This window comes from Scyliorhinus canicula, chromosome 5 (genome assembly GCF_902713615.1).
Source record: "Scyliorhinus canicula chromosome 5, sScyCan1.1, whole genome shotgun sequence".
Classification (NCBI taxonomy): domain Eukaryota; kingdom Metazoa; phylum Chordata; class Chondrichthyes; order Carcharhiniformes; family Scyliorhinidae; genus Scyliorhinus; species Scyliorhinus canicula.
The window spans coordinates 209,705,388-209,728,061 of NC_052150.1; the positions used below are offsets into that span (position 1 = coordinate 209,705,388).

General features: G+C 47.3%; 1 protein-coding gene across 4 annotated transcripts in view; it reads right to left on the reverse strand.

Annotated features, from left to right (window-relative positions):
• The window catches only part of dpp6a (dipeptidyl-peptidase 6a), a 1,618,183-nt gene that overhangs the window by 1,217,924 nt on the left and 377,585 nt on the right, over positions 1 to 22,674 (reverse strand). Inside the window, exon 1 of one of the 4 annotated variants that reach the window (XM_038798405.1) lies at positions 19,236 to 19,778. The exons of the other annotated variants lie outside the window; for them this stretch is intronic. Within the exon in view, the coding sequence (XP_038654333.1) occupies positions 19,236 to 19,421 (186 nt within the window). The 5' untranslated portion in view covers positions 19,422 to 19,778. Of the gene's footprint in view, positions 1 to 19,235; positions 19,779 to 22,674 lie in introns of those variants that run through there. 4 annotated transcript variants of the gene reach the window in all.

The window sequence follows — 22,674 nt, forward strand, 5'->3', positions numbered from 1 at the left end:
CTAGCCATTGTGCTACCATGCCCCCCATTCGCAATTTAAAAAATAATTTGCATTGGTACAGTTCCTCTCAAATTTTGACACAAAATCAGATGTGGATGTAAGTTGTGAGGAGGATGCAAGGAGCCTTCAAGAGGACTTGGACAGGGTAAGCAAATAGGTAAGATTATGACAGGTGGAATACAATGTGAATAAGCCTGAAGTTATCCACGTTCGTATAAAAAACAGAAAGACAGATTATTTCTTAAATGGTGAGAAGTGTCGCTTCCCAAAGGAACTTGGGTGTCCTTGTCCATGAGTCACTAAACGCAGCGAGCAATTCGGAAGACAAATGGTATGATGGCCTTCATCGCAAGGGGATTTGAGTACAGGAGTAGAGATGCCTTGTTGCAATTGTATAGGGCCTTAGTGAGACTGCACCTGGAGTATAATGTACACTCCTTATGCTCCTTAGTTAAGGAAGATCATGTTTGCTATCGAGGGAGTGCAAAAGAAGTTCGCCAGACCTGGGATGGTGGGATTGTCTTCCATAGAATATCTACAGTGAAGAACGAGGACGCATGGCCCACCTGAAAGAGCACCCAACCCATGTCCACCCCCCACACATCTTTGGACTGTGGGAGGAAACCGGAGCAGCCGGAGAAAACCCACGCAGACACGGGGAGATAATACAATCTGCATACAGTCACGCAAGGCCGGAATTGAACCCGGGTCCCTGTGCTGTGAGACAGCAGTGCTAACCACTGTGCCACCATGCCAGTGATCCTCTGAATCCTCTAGAGTTTCAAAGAATGAGAGGTGATCTCATTAAAACTTATAGGGAGTGGCACGGTAGGTGTAAATAGAATGTTTCCCTGACTAGTCTCAGAATAAGGGGCAGACCATTAAGGACTGAGATGAGCAAGAATTTCTTCACTCAGAGGGTGGTGAGACTTTGGAATGTCCTCCCCCAGAAGGCTGTGGAAGCTCAGTCATTGAACATGACCAAGACAGAAATCAATAGATTTCTGGATACAAATTAGATCAAGGTATATGGGGATCGGACGGAAAAGTGTAGTTGAGAGAGATGATTTATCATGGCCTTATTGAATGGTGAAGCAAACATGATGGGCTGAATGGTGGCTTCTGCCTCTATGTTCCTATCTCAAATCACTTTACAGCCAACAAACTACCTTTGAAACATAGACTTTGATTCCCCGTTCCTTCATGCCAGCGGGATTCTCTAGTCCCGCTGCAGTTAATGGAGATTTGGCTGAGTGCCAATTTCCCCGTCCATGCTGGCAGTGGTAGCGGGCCGGACTAGCAACGGAGAATCCCGCCCAGAGCCATGACTGTAATACAGCCAGCCAATTTCTGCAAAGGGCCCAGAAAATAGCGATGGGATAAATGAAGAGAATCAAATTTTAGTGATGCTAATTGGGAAGTAAGTTTTGAGCAGGGCACCCAGCTAACTTTCCTGCTCTTCTTTACCATGGTACCATGGTATCTTAAACATTGACCTGAGGGAACAGTTTAGCCCTTGATTCAGCATCTCATCCAAAGGATTGGCTACATTGAGAGTGCAACCCTCCTTCAGTACTACTCTGATGTGTCAGCCGAGGTAAATGTTGTCAAATCTCCACAGAGGTGCTTGAATCCACATGTTTCTGCGTCTGAGAAGGTCGTACTGGCACTGAGCACTGAGCCAAGGCTGAGGGAAGTGATTACTCGAAGCATGAGATAATGAAAAAGTCAGATGCCCATTCAACTCACCGTTAACCTCACACCATTATTCCATTCTCGCAGGCCACCACCACCAGCAGCCCAAAAATTGTCGAGAAAGGTTAAAAACCTAAAAAGAAACCTAATTAGCCTCAGTGGCCTAATGAATAAGGCACTGGCTTCTTAAGCCAGAGTTTGTGGGTTCAAATCCCATCTGTGCGAGAACAGCTTTTAAAAGCAGTTAGATTTCCTTCCAAATGATCAATTTGGGCTCATCCAGGAAGCAAAATTTTAGGGTGGCACAGTGGTTAGCACTGCTGCCTCACAGCTCCAGGGACGCGGGTTAAATTTCGGCCTCAGGTGACTATCTATGTGGAGTTTTCAATTTCTCTGCGTGTCTGCATGGGTTTCCTCTGGATGCTCTGGTTTCCTCCCACAATCTAAAGATGTGCAGGTTAGGTCATGATAAAATTGCCCTTAGTGTCCAAAAAAGGTTCGGTGGAGTTACTGGGACAGAGTGGAGGTCTGGGCTTAAGTTAGGTGCTCTTTCCAATGGCCGGTGCAGACTCAATGGGCCAAATGGCCTCCTTCTGCTCTGTAAATTCTATGATCTATGATTAAAAGTTTTAGAAACAGAACTTAGGAAATCCATCTTCAGCCTATGAAAGTGATCAGATATGTTCCAAGACACCTTAACAATGGAGTTATTTATCTCTTAACACCCAATTTCACTCTGTATGGAACTACACTGGCCACATTCAGAACATAATTCACCTTTTGAATGTTTTCATTGAATCGGCACAGTGCAAAATGCAGACAACTTGTTCCATTGATCAATAACCTCTATCTGAAAATACTTCCTATATCTGAAGCATTTGAGCTCAACTCATAGTCTATTGAACTCATGTGGCCATATCACATGAATGAAGCGATTCTTTCATTAAAAGTCATAAATCAAATACACTCAAAATCAGAGTTCTGCAAATCCTGCTCTCTAAGCCTTTCCTGATAACCTGGGGTTTGTAAACCTGGCAGCAATCTAAGCAGCCTTTCTCTCACTCTTTTGGGGGACCCTGTATATGACCTACCATGCAAGGGGAGCAACAAAATGGACTGCTTATTCTGGAGAAAGCTTAACCGAGGTCTGCTACAGAGACGTTTTAGTTTTGGACTTGGAAGATCCTCCTATGGGTCTTCATGTTCAACAATGTGGAGGATTCTCCCCTGCTCGGCAGCCTCCAACACATTGTACACACGCACTGATTTAATTAACTCTTTGATTTTCTGACAAATTCATTTTTGCTCACTAAAGGGATTAAGTAGCTTAGTCTGACATTCACAGTCATGAGGAAACCTGAAAAGTGGTTGTGATGTTACTACTGCCAAGTGTTCTAAGAATTAATTAAATGCAATTCACAAGGAAATTGTTTCTCCAGTACATTTTTAATTTTGGGCTATAGACTGCCGAGTGTTTACTTTAGCTTCATACTCATCCTGTGTGGCAACAAACCGACTTGACTAATCTTTGTGTCTCTAAAGTGTTCACAGCTTTCTCAAAATGTACATGCTAAAAATATTGTTAGGCAGCACAATAACCAGTCTAATTAGTATTGACAGTCGTCTTCCTTTCCTTCCTGGGCCCTCAAAACTGTGGAGCGCCTGACCTCCCTGAAATCTTCCCTTCCTACGATAACTTGCTGACAGTTAATAATGCCCAAAACTTACAATTACCATATCAGTAAATCCTGAATGGCCTTATCTTACTCATGCTCTTTACCGTTTGCTGGTGTCATGCCTTTAGAACAAAGTGCTGATTCATCAGCCAGCAGATGTATAAATTTGTTGAAGGTACAACAACATGAACTGAGGAGTATTATTAGAAGAACCTGATTAAATTACTGTTTCCTGTCCTAGTTGGTACAGTAGAACATAACAAATGGACATTTTGTTCAGCAGCACAGGTGATTCTGACAGGCAATAGCCAAGTAATGCAAGGCTTCAGAATGGTTTCCCTCTGTCACCAACAATTTATTTTACTCCTTTTTTTGGGTTACATTCGTTTATAGGCTATTGGTGTTGCTGGCAAGGCCAACATCTGCTGCGCATCCCCAATTCCCCTCGAGAAGACGATGGCCAGCTGCCTTATTGAAACACTGCAGTCCATCTGGTGGGAATACTCCTACTTAGGAAGGGAGTTCCAGGTTATTGATCCAGAGACAGTGAAGGAACGACAGTATCGTTCCAAGCATTACGATCCCAGACCAGACCCCAAAAGTGTCTAGGATACTGGACAGAAACTCCAATACGTTATTTTAATTTTATAAGACTGTGAGGAAAGGATACCTCACTCCAGGAGTGATTACATGAAGAAATAAAGATATGGTATATTAAAACATACGTTATTACTAACACAGTATGAAAATATCTTTAACACCACACGTGAAAATAGGTTACAATTACCCCTTGAACAATACTACTCAAAGCAGTGAATACAATACCCTTAACTGCCATCTTTATTCTCACTTAAACAAGATGAAATTTTCATCTCAGCTCTTAATCCACTATTAAACCACTGGCATTCAGGAATACTTGCTTTACAAAGATGTTCTTTGAGAAATAAAGATCCCTTGACACTGCTTTGAAGAAATGATCTGACCCCTGTCAGACCCGTGCAGAAACTCTAGTTGTATTTCTTCAGAAGCTGTTTCAGCCTGTTTCAACTCCCCTTTCTCTCAAACAAGTCTGCACTGCTTTAAAGACTGTTGATCTTTTTACCTCAACTGCAGTTAAAGTAAACTGCTTCACTTCTGGTCACACCTTCATTCAGATCACAGCTGAACTGCTTTCTGAAAAATCCCTGAAGTCTTATCTCCACCCAGCAACAATATCATCTCAGTAAACTGCAATCTAATTTACTCCACAGGGAATCCCCTTAATCCAAACAAAATTGCATAAGCCCATGCTTTTTACAATGCTTTAATTGCACCCCTGGTTCCCAACCTTTCAAACCAAGATTCTTTTAAAACATGACTGTATCAGTCAAATACTAACTCAGGCTTTTAACCGTATTGCACTAAAATCTATAATACAAAGGGCGCGATTCTCCCGAGTCACGAAGACTCGGGAAGCTGGCGTCAAAAACGGGCGGGTTTAACGCCAGCCTCCGCCCCCCCCGACCGGGAACCGATTCTGCTCCCCGGTCGGGGTTAGCATCGCGCGGCCCTAAACTCCAGCATAGCGGGCTTAACGAATTTCGTTAAGCCCGCTAGCCAGAGTTAGCGACGGCTGACGTGTCAGATGACGTCAGCCGCGCATGCGCGGATTGGACTACTCCAACCCGCGTATGCGCGGATGACATCATCACGCATATGCGTGAAACCCACGCATGCGCGGGCCGGTATGCCCCTCAGCCGCCCCGCGAATGGATACAGCGGGGCGGCGGAGGGAGAAAGAGTGCGCGGGGTAAGTACCCGCTGCCCGCGATCGGTGGGCACCGATCGCGGGCCCATGGCACCCTTGGCACAGCCGTGGTACTGCCGTGCCAATCAGTGCCATGGTTCCCCAGATCAGGACTTTACGGCCGTTTTTACGAATGGTCAGACCAGGTGTGTTTTACGTTCATAAAAACATAGAACATAGAACAGTACAGCACAGAACAGGCCCTTCGGCCCTCAATGTTGTGCCGAGCCATGATCACCCTACTCAAACGCACGTATCCACCCTATACCCGTAACCCAACAACCCCCCCCCCTTAACCTTACTTTAATTAGGACACTACGGGCAATTTAGCATGGCCAATCCACCTAACCCGCACATCTTTGGACTGTGGGAGGAAACCGGAGCACCCGGAGGAAACCCACGCACACAGGGGGAGGACGTGCAGACTCCACACAGACAGTGACCCAGCTGGCGGTCGTAAAGGCCTTGGAAATCGGCCCATCGGCCAGGGGTGAATCGCTGCTCGCCGTAAAAAAATGGCGGGCAGCGATTCGTGTCGGGAGGCGGGCGTGGGGGGGGGGAATAGCGGGAGGGCGTCGGACCAGCGTAGCGTAAAAATTTACGCCTCCCACTATTCTCCGCCCCGTCGTGAGTGCGGAGAATCGCGCCCAACAGATCTGAAATTTCTACATTCATCACAAGTCAGGGTGTTTTATTTTTTATTATTCATTCAGAGAATATGAGCATGTCTGGAAATGCTAGCATTTATTGCATGTCCTGAAATTCCCCTTAAAACAAGGGGTGTGTGAGCTCCTTTCATGAACCATTGCAGGCCACCTGTTGTATGTACACCCACAGCGCTGTTATGGAAGGGAGCCCCAGGGTTTTGACCAAGTGACAATGCAGGAATGGCAATTTCGTTCCAGGTTAGAATGGGACTTAGAGGGAAACATAATTGTAAATGATAAATTGAACAATAATCCACAGGGATTCACTGAAGTGTGACAATGAACACTGAATCTCATAATATTGGCTCCCAAAGGGAGCCATTCTCTGACCCAAAGGCACGGCACTTTATCCCAAGCCAGATATGGTCTGTGACTTGGAGAGGAACTTACATGTAATGGTGTTCCCATGCATCTGCTGCCCTTGTTCTGCTAGACCATCGGAGGTTGCAGATTTGGAAGGTGCTGATGAACGAGCTTTGCACCTTTTATACAGTACACATTGCTCCTGCTGTCCGTCGGTGGTGGAGGGGTTGAATATTAAAGGTGCTGCATGAATGCGATCAAGAGAACTGCTTTGACCTGGATGGTATAAAGTTTCTTGAGTGTTGTTGGAGCCACACTCACGCACACAAGTGGAGAGTATTCCAGCACACTCTAACATGTGCTTTATAGGTTGTGGAAAAGTTTAGGGAGTCATGAGGTGAGTTACTCCGCGTAGCCACAGTCAATGGCTGGTGGAGTTCAATTTCCAGTCAATAATAAGGCCTCGGATGTTGGTAGTGCAGTATTCAGCGATGGTAATGCCATTGAATATCAAGGGAGATGGCTAGATTCTCTCTTGTTGGAGATAGACATTGCCTTGCATTTCTGTGGCATTAATGTTACTTGCCACTTGTCAGCCCAAGCCTGAATGTTGTTCAGGTCTTGCTGCATCTGTGCATATAGATATGGAGTTCTTCAGTGTCTCATGAGTCATGAATGGTGCTGAACATCATGCAATCATCAGCGACTCTCCTTTTTTCTGACCTTATGATGGAGGAAAGGTCATTGATGAAGTAGATGAAGGTGTTTCGACTAGGAGATTACCCTAAGCACCTTCTGTAGCAATGTTCTGGAATTGAGATGATTGACCTCCAACAATCACAACCATCTTCCTTTGTGCTAGGTACAACTCCAAGAAGCAGAGAGTTTTCCCCTTGATGCCCGATGTCTCCAGTTTTGCTGGGGTTCCTTGATGCCACACTTGGTCAAATGTTGCCTTGATGTCAAAGGCAATCAATCACACCTCATCTCTTGAGTTTTGCTCTTTTGTCCATTGTTTACCGTACTAATGTTAATTAATCTAATTTGTAGACTGTACTGATGATCATAAAGATATGAAAACTATGTGGCAAGAAAATGGGGAAAAGAGTTAATTCAATCTAGAGATAAAATTCAATGTGATATTGCTTCCCGTTTTAGCCCTAATAATTGTTTGATTTTGACCAGTGTTTAAGAAATGTACCTTTAAGAAATGTGTGTTTAAGAAATGTATCTTTAAGAAATTGGTGTTTATCAGTGATGTCAGAGCGTGGGTGGAGCTGGGCCATCTGTCAGCTTTTTACTTTTATTTTAGGCTGTCGGCTGTAGGGTGCGTTTTAGTTCTGTTTTCAGTGTTGGAGCTGAAGCCAGACAGAGCAGGTGTACTGTTGATCTCTCTGCCATGAAAAGAGTATCTCTTGATCATTTGGTGAATTCAGAATTATAAATGTTCTCGTAGTAAATGTAAACCTATGTGCTTCTGTTAAAAGGTGTTTCTTTTGGCGTCTGGATGTTGTTTGGGAAGTTATTAAGGATTACTTAGTGTTGTATTCTTTGAGGGTTGTATTTGAATTGATGGTTGCTAAGATGTCCACTGTGTTTTAAAAAGGTTAACTTGAGTTCATAGAATAAACATTGTTTTGCTTTAAAAAATACTTTTCCATTTCCGTTGTACCACACCTGTAGAGTGGGCCGTGTGCTCCCCATACCACAATCTACTAAATGTTGTGGGTTGGGGCAGCACGGTGGCGCAGTGGTTAGCACCGCTGCCTCACGGCGCCGAGGTCCCAGGTTTGATCCCGGCTCTGGGTCACTGTCGATGTGGAGTTTGCACATTCTCCCCATGTTTGCGTGGGTTTCGCCCCCACAACCCAAAGATGTGCTGGTTATGTGGATTGGCCATGCTAAATTGACCCTTAATTGGAAAAAATGAGTTGGGTACTCTAAATTTATTTTTTTTAAAGTTGTGGGTCAGGTGAACTCCGTGATACACTTTGGGGTTCATAAGAACATAAGAACTAGGAGCAGGAGTAGGCCATCTGGCCCCTCGAGCCTGCTCCGCCATTCAATTAGATCATGGCTGATCTTTTGTGGACTCAGCTCCACTTTCCGGCCCGAACACCATAACCCTTAATCCCTTTATTCTTCAAAAAACTATCTATCTTTACCTTAAAACATGTAATGAAGGAGCCTCAACTTCTTCACTGGGCAAGGAATTCCATAGATTCACAACCCTTTGGGTGAAGAAGTTCCTCCTAAACTCAGTCCTAAATCTTCTTCCCCTTATTTTGAGGCTATGTCCCCTAGTTCTGCTGTCACCCGCCAGTGGAAACAACCTGCCCGCATCTATCCTATCTATTCCCTTCATAATTTTAAATGTTTCTATAAGATCCCCCCTCATCCTTCTAAATTCCAACGAGTACAGTCCCAGTCTACTCAACCTCTCCTCATAATCCAACCCCTTCAGCTCTGGGATTAACCTAGTGAATCTCCTCTGCACACCCTCCAGCGCCAGTACGTCCTTTCTCAAGTAAGGAGACCAAAACTGAACACAATACTCCAGGTGTGGCCGCACTAACACCTTATACAATTGCAACATAACCTCCCTAGTCTTAAACTCCATCCCTCTAGCAATGAAGGACAAAATTCCATTTGCCTTCTTAATCACCTGTTGCACTTGTAAACCAACCTTCTGTGACTCATGCACCAGCACACCCAAGTCTCTCTGAACAGCGGCATGCTTTAATATTTTATCGTTTAAATAATAATCCCGTTTGCTGTTATTCCTACCAAAATGGATAACCTCACATTTGTCAACATTGTATTCCATCTGCCAGACCCTAGCCCATTCACTTAACCTATCCAAATCCCTCTGCAGACTTCCAGTATCCTCTGCACTTTTCGCTTTACCACTCATCTTAGTGTCATCTGCAATCTTGGACACATTGCCCTTGGTCCCCAACTCCAAATCATCTATGTAAATTGTGAACAATTGTGGGCCCAACACGGATCCCTGAGGGACACCACTAGCTACTGATTGCCAACCAGAGAAACACCCATTTATCCCAACTCTTTGCTTTCTATTAATTAACCAATCCTCTATCCATGCTACTACTTTACCCTTAATGCCATGCATCTTTATCTTATGCAGCAACCTTTTGTGTGGCACCATGTCAAAGTGGCCCATAACACCAGTGCAAAATATACTGTCATTATAAATATACATTTTTAATATTACATCATTTTCATTGACAATGCAGAAAGCAGAGAGTAATGTTAATATGATTGTAAATTAATTGCCCATTACAGTTTATTTTTATCACTGACTTAAGATCAATCCTTAGGGCATATACACCCATGTCCCTGCGCATCTGCACCCAGCATGTATTAATACAGTCAGTCAGCTCTATGTGTTTTACACATTAACTTCTTCCTGTGATGCACACTGGCAACAGTTTGCTTATAAATCAATGGACAAGATCAGAACGGCAACCTGGACATTGACAAACACTGCAATATTAGCTGGACAGATAAAAAAGAGCAGCAAACTCTCCTGATCAGTGCAAAGGACACAGTCAGTCAGCTCAACTAAAGCTGAAGACATCAAATCCCTCCGATCAGGCCCCCGAATACAACAAAAAACTCTGATTAATCCGTCCAGATAATGAATTAATGACCTGGGCGGCATTCGGGCCCTGCATGCAATGGAAGGCTCCTGGTTCAGTAAATTTTCCAGATGTTGGGACAGCTTCCACATTTGAGGCGGCACGATGGAACAGTGGTTAGAACTGCTGCCTCACTGCACCAGAGTCTCGGGTTCAATTCTGGCCTTGGGTGGCTGCCTGTGTGGAGTTTGCACATTCTTCCCGTGTCTGTGCGGGGTTCCTCCGGGTGCTCCGGTTTCTCCCACTGTCCAACAAATGTGCAGATTAGGTGGACAGGCCATGCTAAATTGCCCCTTAGTGACGTGGGATGGGCAGGTTAGGTGGGGTTACAGGAATAGGGTGGGAGGGGCGTGGTCTTGATGGGATGCTCTTTCAGAGGGTCAGTGCAGACTCGATGGGCCAAATGGCCCTCTTCTGCACTGTTGAGATTCTATGATTCAATGAGGCTGACCTCAACCGGGCATTAGAGAGAAATAAATAGCTAGATTGTGTACATCTAAATGATCAAACCAAATATATTGTTAATTACTTTTCTAATCTGTGCATTAAGCAAAAATATCATGGACAGCAGCAGCATTTTGCAACTGTAATGTATGACTCTCCTCAGGATTGGTTCCCTTAAATCGCATCAAACTGAATTATTTTCGCTCCCAATCCAGGAAACGAAGCAACTTTGTGGAATGTTAAGTAATCGCTTCACTCTTTCACCGAGTATAAATTAGGTCTAAACTGCTTTTTAAAATATTGTTTCTGGGCGGGTTGGTTGGCACTGCTTCAATTCTACAAGTGGAAGCTATTAATTTTGATTATAGTGTCAAACGTTTCTCTTTTTTTTACTTCATGCCAACAGATCAAGGTAAAATCTCAGCTTTACTGTCTATTTAATTCAATATATTCATCTTCCTTTGAGGAACTTTCCAAGGATCAGAGGCAATTCCAATGTACAGTGAAGGTGCCAGAGTGGAAAATAATGGATACATGGATATGTTATAAAGAACAAATGTTTTTTAAATGTGGTTTAAACTGCAGTCTTAAAACTGACTGCTGCAACCAATTACTTGTAGTTGTCAAGGTCACGGTTTCGTTTCTGTAAGGGGTTTCATTTTGTGTTTTTGCCGATCGTCACAGATACCACTTCTTAGAAGCATCAGAGGTTCCCAATGTAGTGTTAGACCATAGGAGCAGAATTAGGCCACTTGGCCCATCGAGTCTGCTCCACCATTCAATCATTGCTGATATTTTTCTCATCCCCATTCTCCTGCCTTCTCTCCATCATCCCTGATCCCCTTAATATCTTCAATGCCAATATTCAAGGCAAATTTGAAAGAATCTGGAGGGGAATATGTAACAGTATCTTTACGGTAGTAAGTTATCCCAAAGCACATCGCAGGGGCATTATTGAACTAAACCTAACATTGAGGAGACATTAGGACAGGTGACTAAATGATTGGTCAAAGTGGTGAATTTTGAGGAGCATATTAAAATATAAATAAAAAGTCGAGAGGCTTAAATGGGGAATCCAGGGTGGATGGCTCAATCAACTGAAGAACATGCAAGATTTATTTCCTCCTGTTGCAAAATCAGATCTGGAAAGTACTTAAATGTAGCAATTTAATCAAATCAACATTAGGGTTTCCTGTATGTCTTATGATCCCAGATAGAAAGAACTGGGTTATGATAACTGTACACTGCACATGGTAGAAATATTAGTCTCATCTGTTTATTAAAGCCATCTGAAGCATCATAATTTGCAGTTCAGGAAAGCTGCCCAAGCGTATCTATTGCTCACGATAATGCACTGCAATGGGTTAATCGTTTGAGAGGACAAACCAACATTTTGTGCAACAAACCTCCAATGGCTACACTCACTCGCATGTTGCTGATATTATCACGCAGTCAGTAATTGTGACATCATTCATTCAGGCTCACTGAGAAATACCCTGTATTTGATTCCCAAGAAGTGTTATAACCAATATATACATAGTGTGTCAACGTGCATTTTTGGTTTGTCACCATCAGAGCCTTTTGAACACATCGCACACCAAGTACTCGAGGCAGGTTGATATCTGGCAGTGACACAGCAACAAAATTAACACTTAATAAACATCCTGAAACAATTCCTATATTTAGGCAAGCAGCCAGACTGAGTTCAAAGCTGCAATTTAATCTTAGTGCCCCAATAGAGGTGAGAAAACTGCAAAGGTATGTGTGATTTATTATGGAACTTGCCTCCATTTGATTACCTTATGTGCATTTTAGCTCATACCAGAAACATTTATCAGTCTCTGCAGTCATAACTAGACTCTGTATTCCAAAATTACCCATTGACCGTCTTTCAATTAACCACGCTTTGAAAGTCCAGCTGAGCATTATGAAGTGAATAAATCATCATGAAAATACTTTTCTTTCACACAAATGCCTGAAAAACTTTTAAAATTAAACTTAATGGACCTTTTTAATGAAAGATCCTGATAGTGTATATCCTGAAAGTGTATATCCTGAAAGTGTAACCATAAAAACGCAGGCCAAAAGAGAGTAGAGACCAAACTCAAAGCAAAAAAGAAGAGGAAAATTATGTGAAACATGTGATAAACCATCGTATGCAAAATCAAAATACTCTCCCTGGCAATTGTCTGAGTGTGAATTATTGACTATTGGCAAAACTGATGTCATATTTGACCCTGACATGAACATTCATGACCTCATTGAGAATGCCCATTTCCACGTCACTGACATCCACCAACTCCACCCCGGACCAACTCATCTGCTGCTGAAACCTTCATCCATACCTTTGATACCTCTAGACCTGACTACTTCAATGCATTTTAGTCAACCTCCTTCATTCTACTCTTTTTAAACTTGATTCTGCTGTCCACCCTCGTTCCCTCCAAGTTCTGTTCACCCAGCACTCCTGTGCTCGCTGACTTACAGTGGCTCCTGGTGAGGGGATGCCTTCATCTTATAATTCTCAAGTGCCTCCACGGCCTTATCCCTCCTTAACTCCATAATCAAAACAAAAACAAACAAAATCCGGGGGGGGGGGGGGGGGGGGGGGGGGGGGGGGGGGGGCTTGCCCTCCCAAACCTACAACTCTGCCACTGGGCGGCGACGGCCGAGCGTGTAAAGGGATGGATCAAGGAGCCAGAAGCCGAATGGGTGCATGCGGAGGAGGCCTCCTGCAGGGGGTCCTCCCTCCAGGCCCTCGCCACGGTGGCACTCCCATCCCCACCCAAACAACACTCCAGCAGCCCGGTGGTAATAGCCACCCTCCAGTCCTGGAACCAACTACGGCAGCAATTTGGCCTGACCAAAATGTCGGGTAAAGCTCCCATCTGCAACAACCATAGGTTCACGCCAACGCTGTCTGACGCCACCTTCAAAAGGTGGGGACAGGACATAGGGACACTGACAGTCAGGGACCTATACATGGACGGCAGAATCGCAACACTGGGTGAACTGACAGAGAAATTCCAGCGAGCCAGGGGGAACGAGCTAAGGTAGCTGCAACTAAAAAACTTCCTACGAAAGGAGACAAGAACATACCCACAACCACCACGACAGACACTACTGGAAGAGTTACTGGACGCAAGCATATCAGATAAAGGAAACTATAGCGACATGTATGACCAACTGGTAGATGGGGCTGACACCTTACTGGACACAACAAGAAAGAAGTGGGAGGAGGACCTGGGGATCGAAATAGGGTGGGGACTCTGGAGCGAAGCACTATATAGGGTCAACTCCACCTCCACGTGTGCAAGACTCAGCCTGACACAACTAAAAGTGGTACATAGAGCCCACTTAACAAGAACCCGTATGAGTAGGTTCTTCCCGGAGGTGGAGGATAGATGTGAAAGGTGCCAAGGAGGCCCGGCCAACCACGCCCACATGTTCTGGTCTTGCCCCAGACTGATGGAGTACTGGACAGCCTTCTTTGAGGCAATGTCCAAAGTGGTGGGGGTGAGGGTGGAGCCATGCCCGATAGTGGCAGTCTTCGGGGTTTAAGACCAGCCAGATCTATTCCTGGGGAGGAGGGCGGACGCCCTTGCCTTTGCCTTCCTGATCGCCCGACGTAGAATCCTGTTCAGCTGGCAGTCAGCAGCAGCACCCAAAGCTGCAGACTGGCTTTCCGACCTCTTGGAATCTCTCCAAATGGAGAAAATCAAATTCGCTATCCGAGGGTCAGACGACGGCTTCCACAGAACGTGGGAGCCATTCATCCAATTGTTCCGGGACCTGTTTGTGGCCAACAAACAAGCAGAATATTAGCCAGGTAGCCAAGAAACGGGAAAGTAGCCAAAGCATGAGAGGGAGAGATAGACCGGGAGAGGGGGGGAGGGACAGCTAAATCTCAGAGGAAGGAAAGGCGAACCACAGAGGGAGGGGGCAGAAGCGGGGAGGGGGTTAGAGGGAAGACACAGGGAACAATAGAGGAGAACCAGAGAGGGGGAGGGGGAGGCAGGGAAACATTAACAAACTTGGAATCCACAGGAACAGAGAAAACGGGAGATGGGAGGGCCACAGAAGCGGAAGTGCGCACGAGACGACAACGAACTCCATCCAGGAGAAGCAAGGGACTACACCACGAACGGATGCCTACATATGTGTGTAAATAACTTTGCCAAGTGTACAGAGCTGCTGCTGTTGAGCGGGGGGCATAATACCGTCCGTTGCCTTCTCAGGGAAAATGAAAACGTCAGCAGCAGCAGTGATCCATGGCCGGGGGGGGGGGGGGGGGGGGGGGGGTGCGGGGGAGAGGGTGAGTACTCCGTTGGGAGGGTGTGGGAAGACTGAGGCGCATGGGGTAATGTCTAGTTAATTGCTAGAGCCGAAGGTAGAGATGGTGAGCAGTTTCAAATTCCTAGGGGTGCACATCACCAAAAGTCTATCCTGGTCCACTCACGTCGACGCTATCACCAAGAAAGCACAACAGCGCCTATACTTCCTCAGGAAACTAAGGAAATTCGGCATGTACACATTAACCCTTACCAACTTTTACAGATGCACTATAGAGAGCATCCTATCGGGCTGCATCACAGCCTGGTATGGCAACTGCTCGGCCCAGGACCGCAAGGAACTTCAGAGTCGTGAATACCGCCCAGTCCATCACACGAACCTGCCTCCCATCCATTGATTCCATCTACACCTCCCGCTGCCGGGGGAAAGCGGGCAGCATAATCAAGGATCCCTCCCACCCGGCTTACTCACTTTTCCAACTTCTTCCATCGGGCAGGAGATTCAGAAGTCTGAGAACACGCACGAACAGACTCAAAAACAGCTTCTTCCCCACTGTCACCAGACTCCTAAATGACCCTCTTATGGACTGACCTCATTAACACTACACCCATGTATGCTTCATCCGATGCCAATGCTTATGTAGTTACATTGCATATATTGTGTTGCCCTATTATGTATTCTCATGTATTTTCTTGAATTCTGTTTAATTCCCTTTTCTTCCCATGTACTGAATGATCTGTTGAGCTGCTTGCAGAAAAATACTTTTCACTGTACCTCGGTACATGTGACAATAAACAAATCCAATCCAATCCAATCTTGTATATTCTCTTTCTGCACTATGTTAATTTTCACGCTATTTTGCTGTGTTAGGATTATTACTATTTATTATGAAAAATTTTGCAAAACTTTAATAAAAAATTTTTTTTAAACTCCGTAATCTACTCCAGCCCTGCAAGATAAAGCAGCAAGTGCTGCATATACTCAGCAGATCTGGCAGGGCCTATGAAGAGTCAATGTTGAGTCAAATATAGCTTTCCTGAAGAGTCAGATTTGACTCGAAACATTAACTCCACTTCTCTCTTCACAGATGTTTCCAGACCTGCTGAGTATTCCCAGCACTTTCTCTTTTTATTTCTTATTCCAGCACTCGCCGTGTTTTGCTTTTTCCTTCTGAGATATCTCTGCTCCTCCAATTCTGGCCTTTGGTGTCGACAATTTTAATTGGCTCCACCATGGGTAGTCTGCTTTCAGTTGCTAATTCCCTAAATTTCAGAACTGCCTCCTTAATTCTCACCACCTCTCCTTCGCTTTCCCCTTTAAAGATGCTTCTTAAATCCTGTCTCTTTGACTAAGATTTTCACCATCTGCACTGATATTTCCACATGGCTCAATGTAACATTTTGCTTGCTAGCTCTCTTGTGAAGTGCCCTGTGGCATTTTGCTACGTTAAGGCCATTTCATAAATACAATTTCATGCTCATAGAATTCTGTAGCTCAAATCCTCAAGGCAGGACATCTTTGAGTAGCTGCAATTTGGGGAACTTTCGCTCCTGGGTAAGCACATGATTAGCATGGCTAATTTAGTAATTTTACTAACTCATAATTATTTACAATAACACACTTCTTAGGTGGCATTTAACTTCAACTGACAAGTGGACATGGAAGTGACGTTGCTCACAAGTCACTGAAGGTACTGGAAAATATTAAGGCATCACATATTCTACAGATTAAGGGGCTAGTTTAGCTCATTGGGCTAAATCACTGGCTTTTAAAGCAGACCAAGCAGGCCAGCAGCATGGTTCGATTCCCGTACCAGCCTCCCCGGACAGGCGCCGGAATGTGGCAACTGTTCCCCCATCAACTTCGCCGTCAACTTCATTGAAGCCTACACGTGACAATAAGCGATTTTCAGATTATATTGACTGAATAATTAATTACAAGACAGTGATCGAAAGGGGAAATGAGCTCCGATTGTATCAATGTAGACTAGAACAACTTGAAGTCCATCATTAACTTTTGGGATCCATATTGTCCACAATAGAAATATTTCTTAAGGAGACCCAACGGTTACTCAATTTCAATGTCACATCACAAGAGCTGAACTACTGTTTGAAATTTTATTCTTAATTTTACACGGGGTGCATCAGGGGAGATTCGCCAGGATGTTGCCTGGGCTGGAGTGTTTCAGCTAGGAAGAGAGCTGGACAGGCTGGGGTTGTTCTACTTAGGGCAAAGAAGGCTGAGGGAAGAACCCTAGTAGAGGGGTACAAAATTATGAGAGACATACCACAGGGTAAATGTGAAGAAACTTTTCCACTTAGTTGAGCGGTCAATAACCAGGGTGCACAGATTTAAGGTAAGGAGGAGATTTCGAGAGGATTTGAGAGAAAGCTTTTTCACCCAGAGGGTGGCGGGCATCTGAAACTCACTGCCTGAAAGGGTGGGAGAGGAGGGAACCCTCACAACATTTAAGAAGCATTTAGATGAGCACTTGAGACTCCATAGTGTACAAGGCTAGGGACTAATGTTGGGAAATGGGATTAGGATAGAGGTGCCGACCCTATGGGCCGAATGGCCCCTTTCTGTGCTGTACATCTCTCTAACTGTTGCAATTAATTTTCTCCTTCTTGGTACAAGCCACGGATTTCTTTTGGGGGGGAGGAGTGGTATTTACTGAGCTGTGCAAAATCTCTTTGAGCTTATTTTTGGTGATATTTCACTGCTGTCTTGAGTGGCCACTTTTGTTGTCCAGTTAATTGGCAGCAGATGTAGTCACTGTGAAAGGCAGGTCCCATACATTCGCCGCTTCACCATGCTGGCAGCGCTAGTGACACTGGAAGAGCAGCGTAAGGCTGATTATTGGGAAGAGGGGGGCGGACATTGACGACTCCCTCGGGCACTGTCCGCAATTGCTGTCGCCGCCTGAATCCTCGGGCGTTGCAAACAAACCTCACTCCGGCCCAAGCTTCAAAGCATTCGAGGCAATTGAATTCCGGAGCAAGGAGGCGACATCCTCAAACGAAAAGACCAGCCGCCCAACGTTGCAGGGCATGAAGCGACACCTACAGATTTTCTGGGCAGCATTCCCGAGTCAAGGTGCTGCCGTCTCGAAAACGTTGGCTTCACAATTGTGACAACTTAACCTTGACTTCATTGAGGAGCGCGGTGGTGTCTGTGCTCTGGCATCTTCCCAGCGATAGATGCAATGAAGTCTCTCTTCTAGGGTCCCCTAAACCTGTTGCTCAGCGAATACCGTGCTGGGATAACGAATATCAGTGAGTTATTTCAATCCAGTTGAACACTCCATGGCCTCGCGTCGTGACGGTGGGTGGAAACATCACCTTTCTTGCCCAACAACGTTTTTTTTCTTAAATAATGAACTTATTTGTCAAAATCAAACGAGAAGAAATAGCTGTCAAAGGAGAAGATTAACGCCCTTTTCTTCGGGGTACAGCTTCAATTCTGAGAGAGAGAGATGCTCTCTCTGGCATTCACCACGTCTGATTTAAGCCCATCTCTGACCTGTGCTTGTCATGTCGCTCTGAATTGCCAACCAGCTCCCTGCTTCATTGAACAGGTTTTACACTGCACAGGGGGGATGGAGACTGCCTGCCACCAAATATTCTGATCTATTTGCGGATGGGGGTATATATTTAGCTATTCAAATCCTCGGTGTCGTGGATGTTATTCGCTACAAGAGCAGGATTATCAGCGCCTGTCCCCTTGTGTCCACAGAGTTCAATATCCCTCCCTATCCGACCTAGGGAGTTCGCCGTGTGACAGCTGTGGAGGAGAAAGCCTCTGTGCAATGCACTATTCGGTTGTGCAATGCACTATTCGGTTGTGCAATGCACTATTCGGTGTCTCCCTGTGTCTCCAGTAAGGCGGGAAGCAGGAAAGCAGCCTGGCTTTGAAGGAATGGCTCCAGCCGAATGACAGACAGGCTCACAGGGAGCTCTGAGCAGCAAGCGGGGCCAGGGTTTTCCACACTCAAACAGCACTCAATGACAGGCGACAACTCCAAAAAGAAAAGAGAGAAATATCGATCGGGGTGTCTGAACTCCCCGCACTGATCAGGAATCGAGCCAGAGGAGCATTAAAGATTCATGGTGTACCTGCCTGGCTGATATGCAAATACAACTTTTTAAACACTGCCCCCCCCCCCCCCCCTCCCCCTCCACCAGACAAGACAAGCGCAGCAAACACGTAAAACAATAAATCTCCAGTTCATTTCAGTTCCATGTCGGAGAGAGCTGGGATTTTAAAAAAATATACGTGTGTGATGAAGAGGGATAAGTGCGTGGCCCTTCACAACAGGGAAGAGGAGATGTCGAAGTGGATTAATAATCCTCCAGAGTCTACAAGTGAACACAAACCAGATAGCACAGAAAACTTAACGAAAGGCAACTTGAAAGGTGGGGGGGGGGGGGGGGGGAGGGCGGTAACTTGTCTCCGATTCAGAGAAACAGGGTCTGGGGGGGAAATGGGACTGAGGATGGGGGGGGGGGGGGTGGACACAAGTTAATCCCCCCCCCCCAAAAAAATAGACCAGACAGAAAATACAAGCAGAACCCCCTCCCTCATTCCCCCCGTATACCCAGACGCGGCTGTACATTATACACAGGAATGACAACACCAATATAAAGGGTAGTTAGAATGGTCATCTTACATCGTCTTCCTCACAGTCACTTCTTTGCTGGTAATGGGGCCGGCTGTCGTCCAGACGCGGTGCTGCTCTTCCCCCGCTGTCCTCCTCAGCGCCCTGGCCACCCAGGAGGTGACTGGCTTCGGCGGGAGCCGGGTAAGATCTAGAGGTGTTAATCTGCCCCGTGATTCTCTGATACAGCGAAGCCATAGAGCCAGCTCCGGGGAACCACCGCTCACACACACACACACAGGTAAAAAAATAAATAACCCAATACAGGTAACTTCTCGCAGCCGGCGGCGAGGGAGGCTTCCACTTGATGAGGGGGAAGAGGAGAGAGTGAGTGTGAGAGAGAGAGAGAGTACAAAGGAGGTGGATGTGCGGGTGGATATCGGAGAGAAGGGCAGGCCTTCCAGCTTCAGCAGACGAGGCGCCCTCGCCAGCTCCCGCCAGGAGTGCAGCCGGCGCCGGCGTGAATCGACATTCAGTGCTGAAGAAGATGCCCGCTCCTCACTGCCGGATCACATTGCCTTCAGTGGGAGGGATTCCCGGCTGCCGACTCTGCATTCAGCACAGGGTCTCCCCCCCCCCCCCCCCCCGGCTCTGTTTTATGTGCCTTGTTGCTGGGGGGGGCACCGGGCTGTCTGTCTGCTCTCCGATCACATCAGCGGCTCCTCTGCTCCCGCCCTCCGTCTCCATCCAAACTATCACAGCATCACCCCCCTAACCCCATACAGACACACCTGACAGCTCACAACCCCACCCCGCAGCCCCACACAGACACAGCTGACAGCTCACAACCCCACCCCGCAGCCCCACACAGACACACCTGACAGCTCACAACCCCACCCCCCAGCCGCACACAGACACACTTGACAGCTCACAACCCCACCCCCCAGCCCCACACAGACACACCTGACAGCTCACAACCCCACACAGACACACTTGACAGCTCACAACCCCACCCCCCAGCCCCACACAGACACACTTGACAGCTCACAACCCCACCCCCCAGCCCCACACAGACACACCTGACAGCTCACAACCCCCCCCCACCCCTAGCCCCACACAGACACACCTGACAGCTCACAACCCCACCCACAAACCCACACACACACCTGACAGCTCACAACCCCTAGCCCCACACATTCACACCCGACAGCTGACAACCCCCTCCCCACAGACACACGACAGCTCACAACCCCCCTAACCCCACACAGACACACCTGACAGCTCACAACCCCCCTAACCCCACACAGACACACCTGACAGCTCACAACCCCCCTAATCCCACACAGACACACCTGATAGCTCACAACCCCACCCCAGCCCCACACAGACACACCTGACAGCTCACAACCCCCCTAACCCCACACAGACACACCTGACAGCTCACAACCCCCCCTAATCCCACACAGACACACCTGACAGCTCACAACCCCCCTAACCCCACAGACACACCTGACAGCTCACAACCCCCCTAACCCCACAGACACACCTGACAGCTCACAACCTCCCTAACCCCACAGACACACCTGACAGATCACAGTCCCCCCTAACCCCACAGACACACCTGACAGCTCGATACACACACCCACCTTCAACCCCTTGTCAAACAGAATAGCCGGAATTGAAGAGGAAATATACGCCCCACACACACACAACTGTAATGCTGACCCTGACGCCAGTTTCTGCAGGAGACACAATATCACCCGTCAAACTGCTTCAAACTCTGTGTTATAGAGATGGGGAGCCGGGGGAGAGGAGGGGGTTCCGTCACCGGGTGTCGGTAGCTGGGTAAACGATACTGGGGTAGGAAGATGGTTGTGTGTGTGTGGGGGGAGGGAGGGTGTGATGGGGATAGGGAGGGTGTGATGGTGATGCGGTTCTGTGTGTGTGGGGGGAGGGAGGGGGTGATGGGGATAGGGAGGGGGTGATGGTGATGCGGTTCTGTGTGTGTGGGGGGAGGGAGGGGTGGGGAAAGGGAGGGGGTGATAGTGATGGGGTTGTGTGTGTGGGGGGGGAGGGAGGGGGTGATGGGGATAGGGAGGGGGTGATGGTGATGGGGTTGTCTGTGTGGGGGGGCAGGGAGGGGGTGATGGGGGATAGGGAGATGGTGATCGGGTAGTTTGTGTGTGGGGGGAGGAAGGGGGTGATGGGGGATAGGGAGGGGGTGATGGTGATGGGGTTGTGTGTGGGGAGGGAGGTAGGGGAGGATAGGGGGGTGATGGTGATAGGGTTGTGTGTGTGTGTGGGATAGGGAGGGGTGATGGAGAAGGGTTTGTGTGTGTGGGGGGGGTGATGGTGTTGGGGTTGTGCATGGGTGATATGGGGTTGTGTGTGGGGGATAGGGAGGGGGTGATGGAGAAGGGTGTGTGTGTGTGGGGGGTGATTGAAAGGGTTTGGGAGGGGATGGCGGTGATGGGGATGTGTGTGGGGAATAGGGAGGAGGTCATGGGGGGATAGGGAGGGGGTGATGGTGTTGGGGTTGTGTGTGGGGGTGACAGGGACATATTGCGAGAGGAAGATGGGGTTGTGTGTGGGGCGGGAGGGAGGGGGTGATGGGGTTGTGTGGGGGATGGGATTGAGTGTGTGGGATAGGGAAGGGGTGATGGAGAAGGGTGCGTGTGTGGGGGGGGGGGGTGATTGAAAGGGTTTAGGAGGGGATGGCAGTGATGGGGATGTGTGTGGGGGATGGGACTGTGTGTGTGGAACAGGGAGGGGTGACAGTGATGGGGATGTGTGTGGGGGATGGGGCTGTGTGTGTGGGATAGGGAGGGGGTGATGGTGTCGGGGTTGTGTGTGGGGGTGACAGGGATGTATTACAAGAGGATGATGGGGTTGTGTGTGGGGGATTGGGAGGGGGTGATGGTGATATGTGTATGTTGGGATAGGGAGGGGTGACGGTAATGGGGTTGTGTGCAGGTTAGGGAGGGTTTAGGAGGGAGCGATGGTGATGGGGTTGTGTGAGGGTGCCAGATTGGAGGGGTGATGGGGTGTGTGTGTTGGGACGGGGAGGTTTGGAGGAGGCGATGGCGTGTGTGTGTGTGGGATATGGAGGGATTGGGAGGAGGTGATTAAAGCGATGGGGTTGAATGCTGGGGGGCTTAATTCAAAGGGATTGGGCAGAGAATTATGGTGATGGGGTTATGTGTGTGTGTATGGGGGGTGATTCAGAGGGATTGTGGTGATGGGGCTGTGTTTGTATATATGGGGGGTGATTCAGAGGGATTGGGAAAGGAGGGGATTATGTGTGTGTGTGTATGGGGGGGAAGGTTCAAACGGGTATCCTCCAAGATACAACAGTCGATCAGAGCATCAAAAGCAAGGGGCTACCAAGCCTCTGGATATGTTTTTCTTGAAGTCTGGTGGCGGATTCACCACCTATCCCCCACCCCCACCCCGCCCCCACCACCACCACCACCACCACCTCCCCCCCATCCCTCCCGTTAAGCAAATTCCA